The sequence below is a fragment of the Lepisma saccharinum genome, chromosome 24 (assembly GCF_977018435.1).
Source record: "Lepisma saccharinum chromosome 24, izLepSacc3.1, whole genome shotgun sequence".
In the NCBI taxonomy this organism is placed as follows: Eukaryota; Metazoa; Arthropoda; class Insecta; order Zygentoma; family Lepismatidae; genus Lepisma; species Lepisma saccharinum.
Genome location: NC_139252.1, coordinates 59,122,461 through 59,143,930, shown reverse-complemented (window position 1 = coordinate 59,143,930; position 21,470 = coordinate 59,122,461). Strand labels below are relative to the sequence as shown.

Below are 21,470 nucleotides of genomic sequence, written 5' to 3'. Positions count from 1 at the left end.
TGGCGAGTGGCTTCAACATTTAGGCGCCATTTGGCGAGTGGCTTCAACATTCAGGCGCCATTTGGCGAGTGGCTTCAACATTTAGGTGCCATTTGGCTAGTGGCTTCAACATTTAGGCACCATTTGGCTAGTGGCTTCAACATTTAAGCGCCATTTGGCGAGTGGCTGCAACATTTAGGCGCCATTTGGCGAGTGGCTTCAACATTCAGGCGCCATTTGGCGAGTGGCTTCAACATTTAGGTGCCATTTGGCGAGTGGCTTCAACATTTAGGCGTCATTTGGCGAGTGGCGACTAATGTATAACAGTGAATCGGATACAATACCGCTGATTGATTTATTTTACTTTGCTTCCTTGTCACTTTTTTGCTAATCGCAAAGATAACGATGGTTGATTGATTTGCTTTATTTTACTTTGCTTTTTGTGCCACTTTTGGCTCATTTGCGAAGATGGGGATGATGATGAAATTGATGAATGGACACTCACAAACATCCACGCCCAGGCCAGGATTCGAACCCACGGCCCCTGGCGTCGTAGCCTGCACGGAGGTCGGCATTATTGAAATATTATGCTACGTTCCTATAATTTCCATCCTTTTTTGTTAGATCTGTCTGTACATGTAGGGTGACCGATTTTCGGCATTGAATTTACAGGAAATTTAGTCGCTACAAATTTTGCGCATTTCTATCGGCGCGGCATCACTCCAGAAAATGTTCGTGGAATGGATAAGATAAAAAATTTACAAATTTGCACTCTTAGTCCTAACTAATATGTATTTGTCCACTGATGCGCAGATTCAAGTATATAGATTCAACCACTGCAAGATATGACGTCACATCGCCCGTCGAAGGCTAAACTTTGTTGTAGTCGACTTGGAGTGTTGTATGTTTCGCCGAACTTATATTATATCGGAATGAATTTAAATTTAGTGATATTGATTTGTTAGTGAAATATACTGGAGAAATATAATGTCAATACAGGAGCCGGGAGGATAAAAAAAAATAGCTCTATTACGGGAGTTCGCGGGAAATTCGGGAGAGTTGGCTATGTACAGCAGAGGCGTATATTCGGGGATATCTAGGCTATCTGCGAAGCCCAGACTTAGGGAATAAAATACAAAAAAAATATCTATTAAAAAATGTGCATAAAATTGTTCATTTCAATAAGAAGATGAACATGAATTCTTAGAAGTTGGAAACATTGCCCGCTTTCTTTGAATTCGCGAGACGGCTGGCCCAGCTGGCGGGCAACTCCAAGGGGGTGACGGGTAAGCTTGACAGGGCTCCGATCAATGTTGCAAACCAATTTTTCCCGCCATGTAATTTCCCCAGGATCGGGGAATTGTGGAGTCAAACTGTTACAGGAGAGAGAACAGGGTTTCATATGGCGGGGTAAAAACCCTCTGAACTTCCTCAACAGTCTGGGTCAATGTTGCAAACCAATTTTTTTCCAGCATGTAATTTTCCCAGGAATGGGGAATTTTGAAGCCAAATTATCGCGGGCATCATTGAACGCTTGCAGAGGAGTTGAAAAAGAGGTCGTTGACCTTCAAACAACTAGAGATACAGTGGGGAGTACACATTTTTTGGCTGAGCGGGAATGGTTTACCGAAATGACAAGGACCAGTTCTAGTCTAGCGTTTTGTGAATGATAGCCTATGTGCTGTGTGTTGTGTAGTGAACTGAAATGAGGGACATAATTAATAAGCTGTCTTTTCGGCTTACGAATGACGATAAGCTCCAAATCGTTGTGGATTTTTCTTGTATGTCCACTTTATGAACAGATAAGCTAATGGGGATCGGACCTACAGTTAAAGTGGTATCTAAACTACCACGCATCGAACCCGGGACAACTTAGTTTCAAGGCAACGACGTTACCAATGCGCCAACAAGGAGTACCCGAACTTAAAATCGTGAAAATAGGTAGGTTGAAATTTTATTTGTATTCTCGTATATAGGCCTACATAATATTTCACAATATGGGCCTCTCATTTATGCAAATAAGAATGAAATTTTTGAAATCCTTTCCTTACTGACAGTGTATATATATTTCCATGTTTTATTTATGAGGTATATATTTTTAATCACAGTCACATCACTTCAACCCGCCACCCCAAATGAGTTAAAAAAACAAAAAAAAAAAAAACACCAGCAAATTTTTGTCCATTCGAACACTATGATATGGTGCGATAGCCCAGGTTCTTAACCCAGTATACGCCACTGATGTACAGTCAACGGCAAAGATACTGGTAGGCAAATTGTCCACCGCTGTTTTCATTACTTTTCTATTTTACATCCTGCGTTGTTTTAAGGAATGAAACTATGTTCCTTCAAAGCAGGCATTGTTCTTTACTTATTGACGTCTTTATTTCAATTCATTATCATCACATTGTGCAATTCAGACTGAATGAAAACGGTGGTGGACAATTCGCCTACTGTTTCTTTCGCCGTTGGGTGTACAATCACGGACATTTCTGGGTTGTAGCAATCTCATTGAGAAAAAATCAATTTAATACTATATTTATATTATCTTTTTTTTTATTTTAGTATGCATTTACCAAGCGAAGAAAATTGTCCTTGCACACCAAATAACTAAACTTCACAATATTATTTTAAAGACTAGTGACAAATGAGTCATTTTTTAAATAATTGGGAGGAGGTGTAAAATAGAAAGTTTAAACACATTGTTGTGCCACAGCGTCTACACAAAAGCCGACCCCGTGGCGGAGTGGTTAGCACATCTCGCTAGGGTTCGATTTCCCGCCTGGACATGGATGTTTGTGAATGGCCTTTGATCAGTTTCATCATGTCATCACTCATCTCCATCTTCGCAAATTAGTTAAAAATTGCACAAAAGGCGAAGCAAAATTAAATAAAGAAAACGAATCGGATCGATCTCCAGTGTATGTACAGTGGTACGGATTCCACATTAAATTGAATATCCAGTCCCGTGTAGCGTATCTGAGCATAAAATGGCTTTTTTTTCGCTCATTTGGATGCTACGTACCCTCGAAAACGGCATTTTCTACTCCACAGGTATGCCTTGATTCATATGGTTTATAGCCACTTTTGGCTAATCGCAAAGATGGTTATGAGTGATGATATGATGAAGGAACGCTAACAAAGAACACCTATGCCGGGATTCGAACCCACGAACCCTGGCTTCAGCGCGCGTGCTAGCCACTTCGCCACGGAGATTGGCACCTACGGGTTTGCAACCACGTAACAAAGATTTACTGCTGTCACTGGCATTTATTATTTCTGTTGAAAAGCGACAAAATTTGTTGTAAACGACAAACTAAACATATTGTGAAATGTGCCTGATGTACCAGGTTAAACCTTCTGGTCGGTCATCCGTGGTCAAATGACGCCACTGCCATCTTTTCATCCTCTCCGTTGCGGTTAAATAATGAAACCGTTGCAGCACGCTGAGGAACACTGCAGTGAACAGTCGTCACAGAGTCACCAGTGGAAGCAGAGGTCAAGGCTTTTAGTAATATTCCAAGAAATTAGTCAATAAACTAAATAGATTTTCGCATTGCATGTGCCCACTTAACATCGATTGCAGCGTTGGTGCACGTTTACTGGAACATGCAAATGCATTTTATCCGATGCCTTTGTGCTTGAACTGGCGACATAAGGTTTTAAGTTCACGTCGAGCTAAGACTCCTCTTGCACTCGTTATCTTGTGAATATGGATACTGGACGAAGCCTATTTTGTTCTTGTGGGTGTGTTAGGTATTGGTGACGTCTGTTTGGATTTCAACAGTATTGTTCTTGTGTGTGTGTGTTTACAATGTGGGCAGACAATTTCTCGCCTGTTTTGGAATACACAATTCAACAATGATTTTTCTATCCAGAAACTTTGTTCAATTACGCATCATAAAGTGTGTTTGTGCGTTTCGAGTGTCACATTCAGCTAATTTAACCTAAAGAACTTCTGTTTTCACACGGCTCATAAAAAAAGCAGATCATTATCAGTTGTGTCACAAATTCGTTCCTCATAGCATATAAACTGCGCAATTTTTAAGCACCTGGAGTGAGGTTTTTATTGGTCATATTCCTCAATAAGTTACGATAAACGACTTGCATGTAGTCACCAGTCTAGACAAACAAATATAAATACGCATGCAGGGTACATTTAATCAACTTCTTTCAGCAAGAAAACAATTTAGTGGACTAACACACGATACATAAATCTTGTTACTGTCTTCTATATGTATCTTTAAGAAGCAATTTTCCAGCCTGCGTATTCATCCGCATTTTAATGAATAGGCCTATTAAGTTCCAATGTTCTATGATAACTTTATTGTGTCATGAATAATACCCAGATAATTTAGCATTACTATAAGAATTCGGTGTTGGCAGGTATTATAGCAAGAAGCAAAAAGTATGGTGTATCATACATTTGTAACGATTACACTTTACACTTGTAGAATAGTGTATGCAGTTCATAAATAACATAAAGATTGAAGAAAGTTTTAAAGATATCCACCATAATGCAATTATCAAGTTTTCCAAGACAACCTAGATAAATATGTGATGACCTTACATCAGGGAGAAAATAGCATGCAAATTATGCATGTAAAGGACTTGTGCTACACTCGGTATACATAACATACATAAGCAAAATAATTTGTACTTTCAAAGATGAATACATACACACCCAACATTTACCCTTTTGTACATGGCCATAATCGGCGTGATAACTTTAAAGAAATATTAGAACCAAACATTTTCAGAAGTTTTTATGCTGAGTTACACAAAGCTGGTGAACTATTCATACAAGGAAAACACAAAGAGGCTCTGAAAATACTGGAAGAAGTTAAGGAAAAAAGAATAGAAAGTTATGGCTCTGACCACATGGATACCTTAGCAATAAAAGAGACCATAGCCTACATCCATCTCGAGACTGGAGAATATGGCAAAGCATTAAATGTGTTTGAAGAGCTTGTGCATTCTAAGCACCCTCAAAATGCAAAGATTAAAGCAAAGATGGCTTACATATATTACAAACAAGATGAACTGTGCAAAGCACTCACTTTGTATGAACAGTTGAAGAAAGATTTAGAGATGTCTTACGGTGTAGACAATTTAGACACATTCCACATAGAACAGGGAATTGCTGAAGTATACTGTGCACAAGGTAAATACGAAAAATCTCTGGAAAAACTTCAGAATTTATATGAGAGGTCAGTGCAGAGACATGGTCCTGATCACCTTGTCAGTTTGTCAATAAAAGGTGGTTCTGCTAGCGTTCTTCTTGAACAAGGCTCACCTGATGAAGCCCTGAAACTGTATGAAGAAATTCTCCAGACCTATGTTTGGTGTTTCAGTTATAGGTCTTTGGATATTTTTAAACTGAAATATAACATAGCTGTCATACACGCTTACAAAGGTAAATGGAACAGTGCATTGTTCCATTTGCAACAACTGCATGATGAGTATGAACAAATTTTGAATGCAGATGGAGTTCAAGTGTTGCACATAAAACAAGAGATAGCCAAAATATATTGTGCACATGGTCAATATAAAAAAGCTCAAGGTATGTTGCAAACCTTGCACAAAAGATCAATTGAGATTCATGGGTCTGAACACATTCACACTTTAGAAATAAAAGAAAGTCTTGCTAATGTTGAGCTTGAACAAAGTTGCTCGATGAAAGCACTGGAAATGTATGAAGAGATTCTAGACATGTACACTCAGATGCACACTTTTTCTGGCACCTGCAGAGTAAAATTCAAGATAGCTCTGATACTAAGTGAACAACGCAGATTTAACGATGCATTAAAGTTACTTCAAGAACTGCAGTATGAATTGGAGAAAGTACTTGGAGAAGACCATGTTCAAAAATTTCTTACAAAAATAGAGACAGCTAAGGTGTACTGTGAGCGAGGCGATCGCAAAAAAGCTCTAGAAATGTTACAAAATTTGCAGGAAATATGTACAAAGATTCACAGCTCTACTCACATTCAAACAAAAATAAAATTATGTATTGCTGATATTTTCTTCAAACAATTTTCATATGATGAGGCACTATCCATTTGTGAGGAGGTTCTAAAGACACTGAAGCAGAATTCCAATTCTGAACAGTCTCTTATTTGGGAAGCAAAATGCATGATAGCTCAAATAACTTCTGATCAAGGCAAATATAATATGGCACTGACATTATTCCAACAATTGCTAACTGAGTATGAGAAAGTTCTCCACAGTGATCATCCTGAAACATTCTGCATACATAAAGAAATGGCTAAAGTATATTGCAAACTAGATCAATATGAAAAATCTCTTGAAATATTACAAAAATTGCTGAAAAGATTGTTAGAACTTCATGGACCAGACCACATTCAAACATTAAAGACAAAATATACAATTGGCACTGTTCTCTTCAACCAAGGTTCATACAGTGAAGCAAAAAAAATGCTTTATGAAGTTTTACTGGCATACCAAAAACTGTTCAAATATAGATATGCTGACATTTTCAGAATAAAACACAGCATAGCTGCCATGTTCTTTTCACAAGGAGAACTCGATGAAGCTTTGAATTTGTTTAAAGAGTTGCATGCTGAGAGTGAACAAATCTTCGGAGTTAATCACTTCGAAACTTTTCAATGTGAAGGAGAGTTAGCCAAAGTATATTCTGTTCAGGGTGAATTTGGAAAATCATCCAATATGTTACAAAATTTACTTCAAAGATCAGTAGAAGTTTTTGGGACTAATGACTTTCATACTCTGTCTACAAAAAAATATCTTGCTGATGATCTTTTCGAACAAGGCTCATATAGTGAGGCACTAAAAATGTATGAGGAAGTTCTCCGAAAGTACACTGAGCTCTATGACTCGAAGTACTCTGAGATCTTTGACATAAAGCAGAAAATAGCAGCTTCACTTCTAAAACAAGGTGACTTCAAAAAGGTGGTAAATTTGTGTGAACAATGGCAACACGAATTACAGCCAGTATTTGGTGCAAACAATCATAAAATATTTATGATGCAACAAGAAGTTGCTAAAGCATACTCTGGACAAGGGAAATATGAAAAAGCTCTCACAATTTTGCAGGAATTGCTTCAGAAAGCTGCAAATATTCCTGGTTTCAACAAACATTGTACCTTGCAAATAAAAGAAACTATTTGCAACATTTTAATTCAACAAGGTTCACATGATGATGCATTAACAATGTGTGAAGAGATTCTTACAACATACAAACAAGACTTCAAATTGGGCTATTCTGGCAGTTTTGATATGCAATGCGAAAAGATTTCCTTACTTTGTAAGAAACATGAATTTGACAAAGCATTGGCAGTGTGCCAAGATCTTCTACGAGAAATAGAGCATTCTTCTGGCACAGATAACACACACTTTATTTTAGTTCAAATATATATGTGTCAAATATTCATTGCAACAGGCAAAGAAAAAAAGGCTTTAACTATGTACATGGAAATGCTTGGGAAAAGACCCCAGGAAGATGTTGATATCCTAATCATAGGAATAAAAGAAAGAGTAGCCAGTATACTCACTTCACAATATGCTCTTGATTCAGCAATGAATATGCATGAAGAGATCCTAGACAATTACCAAAATATTCTTCCTTCAACACATCATCTTGTCTTAGCAGCTAAGGTAAAAAAGGGTAAAGTTCACGATTTGCGACAAGAATATGATATGGCCCTTAATTTGTATGAGGAAGTATTGAAAAATTATGAAGAAACATTTGGTCCACAACATCAAAAGACTTTAAAAGTGAAAATGTACATAGCCAAAGTACACGGCAGACAAGGTAAATTAAAAAAGGCACTCAAGGAGCTGTATCAGGTGCTAGATGTATCAAGACAAAATTATGATTCCTGCAGTATTCGCATTATAAAATCAATGCAAGAAATAGGCCACGTGCAATCTAGTCTTGGCAAATATGATGAGGCATTCAAAACACATACAAAAGTCTTGGACCTTTATTACCAAGCTTTGCCCTCTGATCACCATCGTATTGTTGATGTTCAAGTGAGCATGGCCTACTTAGATTCTCGTCAAGGTCATTATGACAAAGCAATTGATGCTTGCCAAGATGCAATAGGGAAAATGGAGAAGAAACTTGGACCAGACCATCCTGAAGTCATGAAACTCAAATCTCTACAAGCTGACGTGTACTGTGATAAAGGTGATTATGAGAAGGCACTTGGATCTTACAATTTGATCCTAGAAAAAAACATTCAACGCTGTGGTAGTGACCATCCTGATGTGTTCCAAGTAGAAAAGAAAATAGCGAACACATATGCCAAACAAAAATTGTACGACAAAGCATTAGAAACATATCCAGAGATGCCTAATATACACAAACTACTCTTGCAGTTAGATCAGATCAATAACATGGAAATACAATGTAGAATGGCATCTATGATTCACAAACAAGGTAAGCATGAGAGAATCTTAGACATTTGCCAGGAATTTCTACATAAGTATGAACATTTGTATATGCCAAACAAGGAAGTAATAGTCCTCCTGAAATTTATTATGGGTAACGTACTCAAAAATGAAGGAATGTATGAACAATCAATTCAAATGTTTACAGAAGTTGCAGACATAACAACTGAAAGAGAACTTCTCTGTACTGCAAACTTCAACAAAGGGCATGCATTTTGGGCCCAAGAGGCATATGACAAAGCAACACAAGTTTATACAGAAACACAACGTATATGTCAAGATAACCTCGATCCTCAGCACCCCATACATTTAGAAATCAAGAAAGCACTTGCTGCATCACACTTTGTTCAAAAAAATTATGTGAAGGCATTTAATCTTAATCCAGATGCAGATAAACAACAAATATCATCCATTGTTGATCTTTTAATGCATGTAGATGAATGCCCAAAAATTAGTGATATAAGCAATACACCTCTTCATGCAGCTGCTATTTCTAATGATTTCAATCAAGTAAAGCTACTGGTAAATAAAGGTCAAGATGTGAATGTTACAAACAGATTTGGGGCCACACCACTGCATTTAGCTGCTCAACATGGTAATGCTGAAGCTATACGCATTTTGATACAAAATGGTGCAAATCTTGAAGCAGTGGATATCAATTATTGCACACCATTACACAATGCAGCATACAACAACCAATACTTTGCTGTGCATCTTTTGTTGAGAGGAGGAGCAAACATAAATGCTGTTGACAAAGACAACTGCATGCCAATCCATTATGCAAAAGCCATTTTAATTCATTTTGTTTTATCTTCAGCGCAGAAACTGTTCAATGCTGTTAGGTATCGAAAACCTTTATCTGAAATAGAAAGACTGATCGACATTGCTTGTTTTTATGTTGTGTCAGGCTCTTGCTGCCTCACAATGCTACATTTTGCTGCATTTGATGGAAATATCAACCTTATCGAAATATTATTGACACACCAGGCACATGTTAATGCTTTGGATGAAGATGGCTGGACACCATTGCACTATGCTACCCAAGAAGGTCATCTAAGTACAGTGTTAATGCTTTTAACTAAAAAGGCAAATCCAAGCATTAAGAATGCAGATGGGAAATCTCCACTAGATTTAGCTATGGCAATGCTACTTCAAAATCCAAACAATCCTTCCTACAAAAGGATTGCAAACATACTTCAAATTTCAAGCTGTGATCTAGGTGCAGAAAACATCACAGGTGAGAAACCATTAAGCAATAAAATCACTGAACAAACAGAAGATAAAAAAATAACAAAACAGGAATGTACTGCAAAATTAACAAATTTCAAAGACTATAACACACAACGCTGTAAAACATCTTTACCGTTACATCCACCTTATGATTCTGATTGCTCTCAAAGACGAAACCTTGTGAAGAAAAGTGAAGAGACAAAATCAAAAGAGTCATCAAGTAAGAAGTCGCGAAGAAAGAATATGTTTTCAAAAGTTGGGCATATGAAGACAGGAGAATGCAGGAAGAAGGAAAGGAACCTAGAAAAATATTCAGGGGTATGGCAAGAAGCAGAAGAAACAGATGCAAGAAACAGGGCAAAAGAACTATTGCAGGATGAAGATGAGACAGGAATACCAAGCAACAGGATCAAAAGGGCAGGTGCTAGACAATTCTTTATTGAACAATTCACATTCCTTACCCTGTATGACAAACTCCGTTTAAAATTTCTCCAGCTATATCATGAATATAAGAGAATACATGGAGAATTTATGAAGAGTAAACCTGGAGGAACATTTGAACAACTGAAAGACTTGGAAGCAGACTACAATTCTTTGCATGCAATATTTGAGAGGTATGTGCAAGCAGAGCAGCAAAGTCTAGACAAAATTGTACCATATGCAGACACAACAATTGAAACATTTAAATGTGATGTATTATCGAAAGTGCAAAGCAGTAAAGAAACAGTAGAGAGGATCATTCAAAGAACAAAAGATGAAAAGGATATAGTAGAACAGATGGAAATAGATTGGAACTTAAGGGAAGAAAAGATACCAAGATCAAAGTAAGTTTACATAAATTGTGGCATGTTATTTATATTTTACTTCTCCATATTTTTATACACGTGCATATCCGTTCATGAATTCATATGAAGGTCAGTATATAGTTACCTTCAGGTGGTGATGCTACATAATGTTGAATATCTTTGCGAGTTATAAGTTAAAAATGCACAGTAGTGTACTTATGTATTAAAGAAGTGAGAAAATGGAGTATATTTTGCAGTTTTACGAAACAATTTAATTACTATGAATTCAGCTGTATGTAGACATGTAAAGCAAGGAATTACAATATAGATCCCTGTGAATGGACTCCAAATGGATTTGAATATTGTGAGATGGTAATACTAACATTTGACAAAAGCTAAGTGCTTGTGTGTTCACATTAAAATGTGCTGGAACTTGCCCCACACTGTGACTTACATCGACTTATTGCGAGAAAACATTTTCAAATGAACTTTCAAAAACAGAAGAGTGATCTCTTTATTAACATTTCCAAACTATCCGACACCAGTGCTTCAAAAGAATTACATCAAAACAAAAAACTGGGTGAGTAATTTCTCTTATGCATTTTAGTAATATCTAAGAAATTAATCAATGTAATGTTTGTACAGTCCCGCACTGTGGCCGAGCAGCAGGCGCGGCTCGTGCATTATTTACCCGGGGGTTCACTGAAGTCATGTGACATATATTCAGTTTCCGCAAAATAAACTTCCTTCGCCTAACAAAAGGATGGGGGGCGGGCTTAAAAGATTTGTCCAGAATTTTTTTTATATGGGAGTATAAGGTTTTGTATTAGGGGTGTGCGAATAAATTTAGGGCTGAAACTACAATAAATTGTGCCTTTATGAAAAAAGTTGAGTTTTGTTGGAATATCATGGACGTCCTCAAGTAGGGGCAAGTAATATATTTTTTCCTCAGGAGGAGCAAAAAACACTCCTTCAGTCTGAAGTTACTGCAACGCTTTTATAATAATTACCAAAAATTACTGTGACTGAAATTAAATTATATGCGTGTAATATATAATTTTTGGTTTACATTCAATTTCCATGAGGGGCTGCCCCCTTTTCCCCTTCCGGACGTCCATGCCGACTAATCAAAACTGGTCCTACATTTATTAAAGGGAAATGGCAACTAATGGCATGTGCATACTAGAAATCGAACCTGAGACCCTTTCATTGATACAAGATAACTTTGTTCAAATTTGGGGCTGGTCGACCAGCACACGCTTTTTTTCAGTGGACAAGGAAGTTCGTTTACGTTAATTACGTGCATTTCTATCGGTCATTTATTACCTGCGCGGACAGCAACGCCTACACTGCATCATGTGACATAACCTAGGTAAAGTCCATCCCTCGCTTCACTCGCAGCATCACTTAATACTTTCCAACAAGTATCCAAGCACTTCAAAAACTAACAAACTTGAGACGATTGACACCGAGCGACAGCGAGTCACGTCTTCGCGCCATTCTTTCTCTTTCGCGAACCCGAAGTGTTTCCACCTTTAAGGAAAAACCTCTGAATGCATGCACGAGCTATTTTGGTAATGTATCTCCTTTATTTTAATTCATCGCATCTAATTCCAGCTTTTATTTGTTTCCACTCATCCATCTCTGCCACAATTTTGCATTTATTCCAAGAAGTTCAGTACAAAAATGATACAAAGAGAATATTGAATATGTAATGTGTGCGCTTCAAACTTGAACTGCACACAGCAACACTGGAAGGGAGGAAGCAGCGAGATTGGAGCCTTGTCCCGCGCCTTCTGCGAGAGAACGAACTGCGCATGACCGTTGGGTTGAACATAGGTTCTGCAAATCTCACCTCCCATGTATTTTGTCCTATACCCTCCTCGCGCTTCTGCTCCCGCACGAAGCTTTCACAATGGCAAGAGCTGTCCTGTGGGGGTTCAACTGAGGGTCTGTATCAGGGCGGCCGAATCGCGGTTTCTTCTTCTCAGCAAAAGAGTTCACCGTATTACGGGCACAAATACATGACTTATTGTGTAGAATTTTTAGCGAAATAATGTGAAAATGTAAAGACATTGTTTATTGTTCATTCTCGAGGTGATTATCGTATATTACTGGGGGTTCACTGATCCTGTGTGCTATAGGGCCAACCGCGCCTGCCGAGCAGTGTAAGACATCAGGCGTTGGGCTCGGGCTATGGGATGCACACTGGTTCAAGTGTCCTAGGGTAAACATAACAACTTTTCTCCTGAGATGTCGGCCAGTGTGTTGGACCGGTGGCCACCCACCATCGTGAGGATATTGGAGAGCTACAAATGAGTAGCGTAACCCGGTCATGGAAACCTACAACTGCAATGGGGAAGGGGGTGTTGTACTGACCACACATCACCTCGAAACTGGTTGGATTGTAGTCCACGTCTGCTGAGGCATGTGGGAGTGAGGCTGGCAGTTGGTAGGTAGACCCTCGCCCTCAAAGGCTGTTGCACCATGGGTTGTTATTATTTTTAATATTTGTATAAATAGTCTACAAATTTGCTTCAAAATGTATATAATTAGAGTTAACAATTCAGAATATGCAGGGTCCAGCAACTAAATCTGATGGTTTTTAATTACAAATAAAAAAACTCTTTCATGCAACAAAATCCATGTTAAGACATGTTGGGCAATGGGATCCATGAGTATTACTATGCAAATTGTCCATCACCATGCTCGTGCACTTTATTTGACCCAATAAGAGCTTCAAGAATTAAAAGGAAACTCAAAGCAAGCTGTCGACAACTTCTGCACCAACAGACATAAATATCCATTGCTTAAAAATACACAGGATGTAAGAGAAAAATTAATGAAAATAATCATGGACAATTTGCCGAGCAATACTAGTGGATCCCGCTCTACTACATCTCAAAGCATTTTAGGAAAATAGCATGAGTGGCAATTTCTTGACAAGGACAGTTCGTTTTTTGAATGACTCCTCAAAACAGAGACCCTAACTCATTCGATCTTGGGATTTCGAACCTCACGATGTCCACCAGGTGTTCTATTCATTGCTGATGCCGTCTCATTGAAGTTCCTTGACCACGGTAAAATGGTATTCCAACTGGGAACATCCAGATTACCGTGAATGTCATTACCTCGAGCAACTTCCGTTCAGGATTGATTTAAAAAAACGTCAGATTCAGTTGAAGTGCCTCACAAGTGAACTGCTATTTTCCTAAAATGCTAAATCCTTAGACCACACTGTCACAGTGCGAGACACTGTTTATATAGGTGCAGTTATATAATTATCGAAATCATCATGCTCCTTCACCGTTTCCTGCCTCTGGCTGGGTCAGCATAGGAAGTCAAGCCTCTCCATTTTTTCCTGGTCTTCCACCACCTCATGGTGTTCCAATCTTGTCCTCTTCTCCTAACATACTCAACTCTCTCATCTTTCCAACGACATCTTTGTCTCCCCTTTGACCTTATTCCCACTCCTTGTGCATTGTAAGCACTTACTGGTAGTCTTTCTGCATCCATCCTCTTCATATGTCCATCATATCTGTGCCTGATCTATCCCGTCCTGAAGCTTCACCACACCCACTGTCTGTCAGATCTCCTCATTCCCTATTCTATCCCTTCTAGTCTTCCCCAATATATTCCTAAAATTTCATCTCCACTGCCTTCATCTTTCTTTTGTCTCTCTCTGTCATTGTCCAAGTCTCTGCTCCTTACGTAATTATTGGCACATACAGCGTGTCCCGCTTATACGTATAATAAAAGAAAAATTCATAACTTCTAAACAAACTGTCAGAATGATGTGATTGTTGTTTCATTTTAAAGAATGACTCAGAAAGTTTTTAGCAACACATTCAGTGGTAGTTGCGCATGCGCAGTAGCCAGAATGTCTTGGAAATTGATATTATCAGTTCCTCAGTAGCCATTCGTCATGTGGTAGCCACAAGAAAAGGTGTTTTGTGTTTTAACATTCTCTGAAGTGAAGTCTGTGACACTTGTGCAGAGACAATTTCATGCACGTTACGGTTTGGATGCTAAAGAAGTAGTTCCATCGTACATTTCAATAAAGAAATGGGAAAAACGTTAACGCAAAACTGGTTCATTTCTCAAATCTCGTTCGAGACTTCCTGGACGAGCATTTCAACGGAAAATGGATAGGAAGAAGTTCGAATTTTATTGAATGCCCCCCACAGTCACCAGACCTCACTGTGTGTGATTTTTTGTTGTGGGGGTGTGTTAAGGACAAAGTTTACTGTACACCGGTTAGAGATTTGCAAGACTTGCGTGAAAGAATTGTGGTTTCAGTAAGCAACATTACCCCGCACATGCTTCAAAACGTGTGGCTTGAGGCTGACAACCGGTTTGACATTTGCCGTGCCACTAATGGTTCACATGTGGAAGTGCGCTAGTTTTCTTGATTTGCAAAAAAAAATTCTGAGTTGTTACATGTTTGTACAAAGTTTGGACAAAAAATATTGGTAAATAAAAAGTTGTGATTTTTTTCTTTTATTATACATATAAGCGGGACATGCTGTAGTATGTGTTGTATATTACGTACTTGCATTTCATAGGTACATCCCTGTTCGATATTAATCTTAGAACAATTTGATATAGTCCACCACCCATTTGTCCTCTTCTGTTTACCTCCCCATCTATTCTTCCACTTCTCTCTTCGTAGGTATTTGAAGCTCTCCACTACCCTCAACTCTTCCATGTTCATCTTTATTCTTGGTTCATTTCTGGCACTTGTGTTTTAAATACATATAACATCATGATGATCCCTTTATAATTGACTAATCAATATTGAGAATATTTTTATGTCTCATTATGTAGTCAGCACATGACAACTTCACACGAATGGCAATTTCCAATTTCAATCATTTTCAAAATGTCCCTGCACAGGGGTAGAAAAATACAGGGCATCCGGTCGGCATGGCAGCTGCAAATTTTCATTGTTATATGGATACGTTAAGGATATTTCTAGGGTAATTTACAAGCCAGTCCAGAATTTGGAACATTTGAACACTTCGCACACACTGTGCACTCAAGCACTTAAAGAGAAGGAATAGATTCCGTTTCACGAGTGTTTCCTGGTTTTAGCAGTCACTTCATATTTTCACTTGTGCACTCTAGCTTATAATTATTATTCCTTCGCTTCTTACTTAAGGAAACAAGTGACAAGCAGCAGGCAAAAAGCGTCAAGCAACATAGGCAAGGGTGGTAGAAAATTACAGGAGGCCAGCCACCATGGAACCTGAAAATTTTCACCTGGTGACTGGAATTTCAAATCCAGTTCTAAGTATTATTTTTTTTTTTTTAATATTTTGAGATTGTTTATGGAAATTTCTATTATTTTTTTTATATCTATTGTTTTTCAATAACGAGTACAATGTGTGTTTTTTCATGTTTGTGCATTTTCTGTATCATGTGTATAATTAAATCAGAATAGTAAACGTGCGATAATAAATTTTTGCACTGTTGCTAGCGGAGTTTTAAAATCTGCTGCAATATAGTAGACTGCCATATACAGGGTGTCCGGCTTAGACCTTTAACATTACAAAAGAGCATAATTTTGCAGAGAAACACAATTTTATTACCAAAATTTACATTTTGGTAGAAAAACTCATGCATTTTTTTGTCCCAGCACCAGCACTTCACACAACCTCTATATGAGCCCCCCCTGTGGCACGGCAGATGTCGAACCGATATTCCAATTCTGTCCAGGTATTCACTAGCATTTGAGGGGTCACATTGTTAATCGCCTGACGAATTCTGTTACGCAGATCTTCCAAGTTATCGACAGGCATATTGTAGACTTGGTCCTTGATGAACCCCCAAAAGAAAAAGTCTAGGGGTGAAAGATCAGGCGAGCGCGGAGGCCAAGCAAGTGGTTTAGATCCTCTTCCTATCCATCTTCCAGGAAAGTGCTCATCGAGAAATTCTCGTACAATGATAGCAAAATGTGCCGGGGCTCCATCTTGTTGGAAAATGGTATCTTGAGGCATTTGAGGCACAGCGTAATGTTGAAGCATGTCCAAATAATTCGTTCCTTTCACTGTTTCTTCAGCAAAGAAGAACGGGCCTATTATCTTCTCTTTCATTAACCCACACCACACATTAACTTTTGGCGAGTCTCTCATAATTTCACGAAACTCATGAGGATTGTCACTTCCCCAAATACGGCAATTATGCTTGTTAACTTTACCACACGTGTGGAATGCAGCTTCATCAGAAAAGCACACATTGTCCAGGAAAGCATTGTTGTTGTCAATTTCGGTTAACATTTTGCCCGAAAACGTCTGTCTTTTAGGTTTATCATCAGGATAAATTCGTTGATGTAACTGGATCTTGTACGCCCGTAGACGTAACCTTTTGTGCACAACGTCATGGATAGTAGACCGAGGAATGTTGAGCTCTAAACTTACACGTCTTATTGATTTTCTTGGACTTCTTGTGAATGCAGTGCGAATGTCTTCAATGTTTTCCTCTGATACCTTCCGCTTCGCGTATTTCCCGCGTACTGACACAACACTTCCAGTTTCTCTTAGTTGTTTATCCCACTTAACAATACTCACATAGGAAGGAACATTGTCGTGACGTTGAAGATGGAATTCACGTCGAAAAGCACGTTGAACAAGCTTCACAGATTTGTTTTCTGCCAGTGAAAGAACGCAGAACACTTTCTGCTGAACCGTCCACTCCGCCATCTTAGAATGTATGTGTTACACGCGCATGCGCGTCACGTCAACTCGAACTACTGGTGATTCTTGCAAATGGCCACAGTTGCCAGTCCCATACAAACAATAAGTTTCATTTGAAATTGAATGTAACTAAAGTTATACTGTTTTGTAATGTTAAAGGTCTAAGCCGGACACCCTGTATTAGAATGTACTGCATAGTTATTCGTTCTGTTACCAGTTGAGTTTTCTTTAGCAAGGACACTTTGAAGCAAGAATTAATTACTTTTAATCTAAACTTGTATAAATTATATGTTTAAAAATCACATTTCGTAGCTTATTGTAGTTAGATTCATGGGTTTCTTAGCCCACACTAAAAAAAAAAAAATGGATCATGAGAAAAAGGTGCTAGCACCCGATTTATTTTTAGTTTTGCCAATTCCTGGACATAGGCCTCTTCAAACTACAGCAAAATATTCACTGCGCATGTGCGAACAACAGACGAAGATGACACACTGTATGGTACTGACAAAATGGCCCAGGCCAAGTGACACGTAAGAGACACATCCAGCTTATCATGTCACTTTAGTTCAAATAGTTGTGCTTATTTCTTATGGTTGGTTTCACCTGTTGCGTGTCGCTTCAGTCTGACATCTTCCTTAACATACATCCTTTGCTCACATATACACACCACAGCATAATATAGTGTTCTAAACACATGGCCATGAAATTAGGTGGGTGGCAGAAGTTCATGCTGTTGTTATGTCGGAGCACAAACCCGTGTGTTCGGAAGTTTAAGAAAATAAAAGATCTTGCTACAGACGTGCAGACATGGTACTCCATCCTGTAAGCAATTTTCAATTCACACGATCACCATCTCTGTATCGAATGGGACTCAGAAAGTGGCCCGGAGAGAGAGATCAGTCTGATGCTCAAACTAGGCAATGGAGCCTGGTTGAGGTTGCCACACAGTGTGCGGGAACCAGCGACTTTTGTCCCACTCTCGCTTTGCTTTTCCCACATGTGGCGCCAGCTCAATTCTGCCCAGTGACTATTTTCATAGCCGTGCATTTAGTTGTTTCTATTTTGAAATGCTTCTTGCCCAATTTACATTAATTGCCTCACTTCAGTCCTTCTGCCTGATGCTGCCATCTTGTTTCACTCATTTAAGTTTGTAATCTTGTGGCTTGTAAACATATTCTCATCAGGTTTATTACATTTTACGTGCATATAACCTGCTTGGGACAGGACTTACAGGTTAAAGTAGAATCTGAAGCACTTCAATATAGTCACACGTTTATAAATATTTGTCATATCTCCAAACATGACAAACTGTAAAAGTTTACATATTAACAATGTTGAATAGTAAATTGCCTTATTGTACTAACAGCAAATTTTACTTTGCAGGAATTAATGTTGTGCAAGCTGAACTCATTTGTTCAAAGGAGTTTAAAAAACATAAAAGCCTGCACGTAGGTGAAACCATGGTGGGTGCAAGCAAATCTCGAATTGTAATCATTCAAGTGGTTCCTGCAACAAATCAATTATGAATTTCAGAGTTTGTGTATGTTAGACTGACTGCATTTCAGTCAATTTGAATTCTTACGTGTCTTTTTTATTATTATACATAACTGTAGTTATTGTTCAAACAAACTGAGGAGAATTTTAGGGAGGAATATTTTATACTCATGTATACAAAATCCATTAAATTCCTGGGTTTATGGATTCAAGAAAAACTTGACTTGAATATGCAGTGTGAGTATTTAGCAGGAAAGATGTGCAATAATGCATCCCATACATATGCTAAAATCCTCAGTATATAAAAAAATTGTACTGTACTTTATTCCAATCATTGTTATGGTATGGCATAATATTGTGTGGCAACTCAATTAGTACTAATATTATTTGCCAATATATGTATTAATATTGTTATAAATGAAATGCTGTATGGCTATCAAGGTAATAAATAATAAAATACATATTTATACTGCAAAAGAATATGATCTTAAAGTTTTTCAGGATCTAAGTATTCTAGCACTTCCATTCATGTATATTACAACTTCTTTACTATGTAAAAACAGACTTATACAACAAAGATATTCACACAACTATACAAGAAAAATTGCAATCTTGTGATATTCCAGCACAATACGGTGTTATGTTAAAAACCATGAAAACTTAGTGGCCTTTATACAACACATTTCCAGGTAATGTAAGAAGGAAGGAATTGCACGATCAATTTTAAAAGAAAGTGAAAAATATTTGTTAATTCATAGTTCTTATTTCGTTAATGAATATTTAAACATATAATGTTTGAACATGAATTGTACTGTGTGATGTTGAATGTGTTTCATAGTGTAGTCCATTGTATGAAGTACTATTATTGCTCAGTAGAAATGTAAATTCATGTAAAATTGTACTATCATAGAATTTTATTTCTATATTTCTCTTGTAATAAAAATTACATTTTCCACACCATTTGTGGCATGTCACCTGAACATGGTCAAAGGAAAGTAATAATAATAATAATAATAATAATAATAATCTAACACTGTACCTAAACAGTGCCCAATCCTTACCACAACTCTTCATCCAACTATTGGCCTGTAGTCAAAGTAAGGGAAGTTCCTAAGACATTTAAGATGCTATTTAATGACACACACACATCATTCCAACAGTAGAATGTAAATTTTGCATCCTGTGCATAAGAAATACAGTGGAACTCCAATTTTATGTCCCCAGATCTTACACTTTCCAACATATAAATTTCAATGTGAATGTTCCCAACATCGCAAAATGTTATCCAATTTTCCTCGATTTTACATTTTCCCTCGTTTTTTTTCTGCTTGGTCCTCTGAAAAATGTAAAATCGAGGTTCCACTGTATTTAATTTGTACTAAACACTTTTAACCCAGATTCTAATTTACACTGTTGTCCATGACAGCTACAAAAAATTATCTACGTTGATCCAATCAGATAAGGGCATGTGCTGTTATTACAATGCATCATGTTTGTTTCAAATTCAATATGTACAACTGACACTTTGATAGGCATTCTTTGTATTAAATTTTACACCTACAAAGACAAAATTACTATCCAAACTTGCATTCAGCCAATACTGTAAAAGATTCTATTCCATTAATTTAATATACAAAGTATATCTTGTACGACAAAACACAGCTGGAATTCTATTGTATAATTTTCAAGGACTTGTAATTAAAAAACTTAAATGCGGGGAAAGTGAAAAATTTAGAAAATAAGCTTTGCATTTTAATAATGTACTAGAACTGGGAAGATAAAAATGTATTCTGAAGGAAAATAATATCCACGAACATAAAATCAAGGTTCTGTTGTAGACAATTTGCAAATATCAAATTTGACAATTGGAGATAGGTTGTTAGAGATAGAAAATTAGAAAATAAAAGTCTAATGATGTAAAAGATACAAAATTAAATACCCAAAATCAAGAGGTAAAATTAATTTCTTTAAGTATTTTCAGGTGTATGTAATGCAATTTTATGTAAGTGTATGGTTCTTTTATTTTTTACATATAATATCAGCAAATGTACTAAGATTAAAGTTTAAATTTAATTTGCTAATATTTTTGACTGTGAACAAACAGGATTCCAAAAAGAAAGTATGTTTTGAATGCAATAGATGCAGTTTTCTCACAATTAATCTCTTGTTTCCTGATATTGCAGAAGAGATAGTTCAAAAATTTTAAAAATCCAAAGTGTTATTTGTTTCTAAAAACTTCAATTTTTATAAAAAAGGAAAATATTTAAAATTTAACATTTCATTAGCACCAGTTACAATATAAATTTGAACTCGCTTCGTTACAAGTTGTGTACAGAAAGAACAATGGAATTATATGCTATAATGAAGCACAAGCTTATTATGTTAAAAGTGTAAAAATTTTCAGGCACAGAAGTAATATTTATTGTTGCTATCAATATGGTAGTCCTTTTGAACTATGGACCTAATAAGATTTAATTGTTCATTCAGTATTTATGTAGTTGTTAAAAATTGGTTTTTCCAGTAAATTTCTGAGAGTTTATTAAAGATTTAATTTTTGTGTGTTTGTTTCTTTGAATTGTCCCTGTGATTGGCTCAAGTGCATTCCCAGGAGGGGGAAGTATACTTTTTTTTTAGTAGACAACCCTCATTTTGCCATCTTTTCCTGCCTGTGACATTTCTTTTAGGAATACTGGGCCAAAGAAGGAGGATATAACCCCCCAACCCTCCCCTGTGCATGCTACTGGATTGGATGCATGAAAACAGGCAGATGGATTATGTAATATCATCCAGAATGTCCAAATCGTGTTCGTGCCATCTAAACCCAAGAACAGGTTTGTCAGCTCACATCATC

At 37.3% G+C, this 21,470-nt stretch overlaps 1 protein-coding gene across 1 annotated transcript; it reads left to right on the top strand.

Moving 5' to 3' along the window:
• Nucleotides 1-3,566: 3,566 nt before the first annotated feature.
• LOC145978321 (uncharacterized) lies at nt 3,567-21,156 on the top strand. The gene is made up of 2 exons (XM_083110879.1): nt 3,567-11,010; nt 18,509-21,156. The coding sequence occupies exon 1, from the start codon at nt 4,648-4,650 to the stop codon at nt 10,471-10,473; it is 5,826 nt and encodes a 1,941-aa protein (XP_082967005.1). The 5' UTR covers nt 3,567-4,647; the 3' UTR covers nt 10,474-11,010; nt 18,509-21,156.
• Nucleotides 21,157-21,470: the final 314 nt, after the last annotated feature.

Excerpts from the sequence above, each read along its gene's own strand:
- LOC145978321 (XM_083110879.1), top strand. The coding sequence starts at position 4,648 with ATGAATACATACACACCCAACATTTACCCTTTTGTACATGGCCATAAT.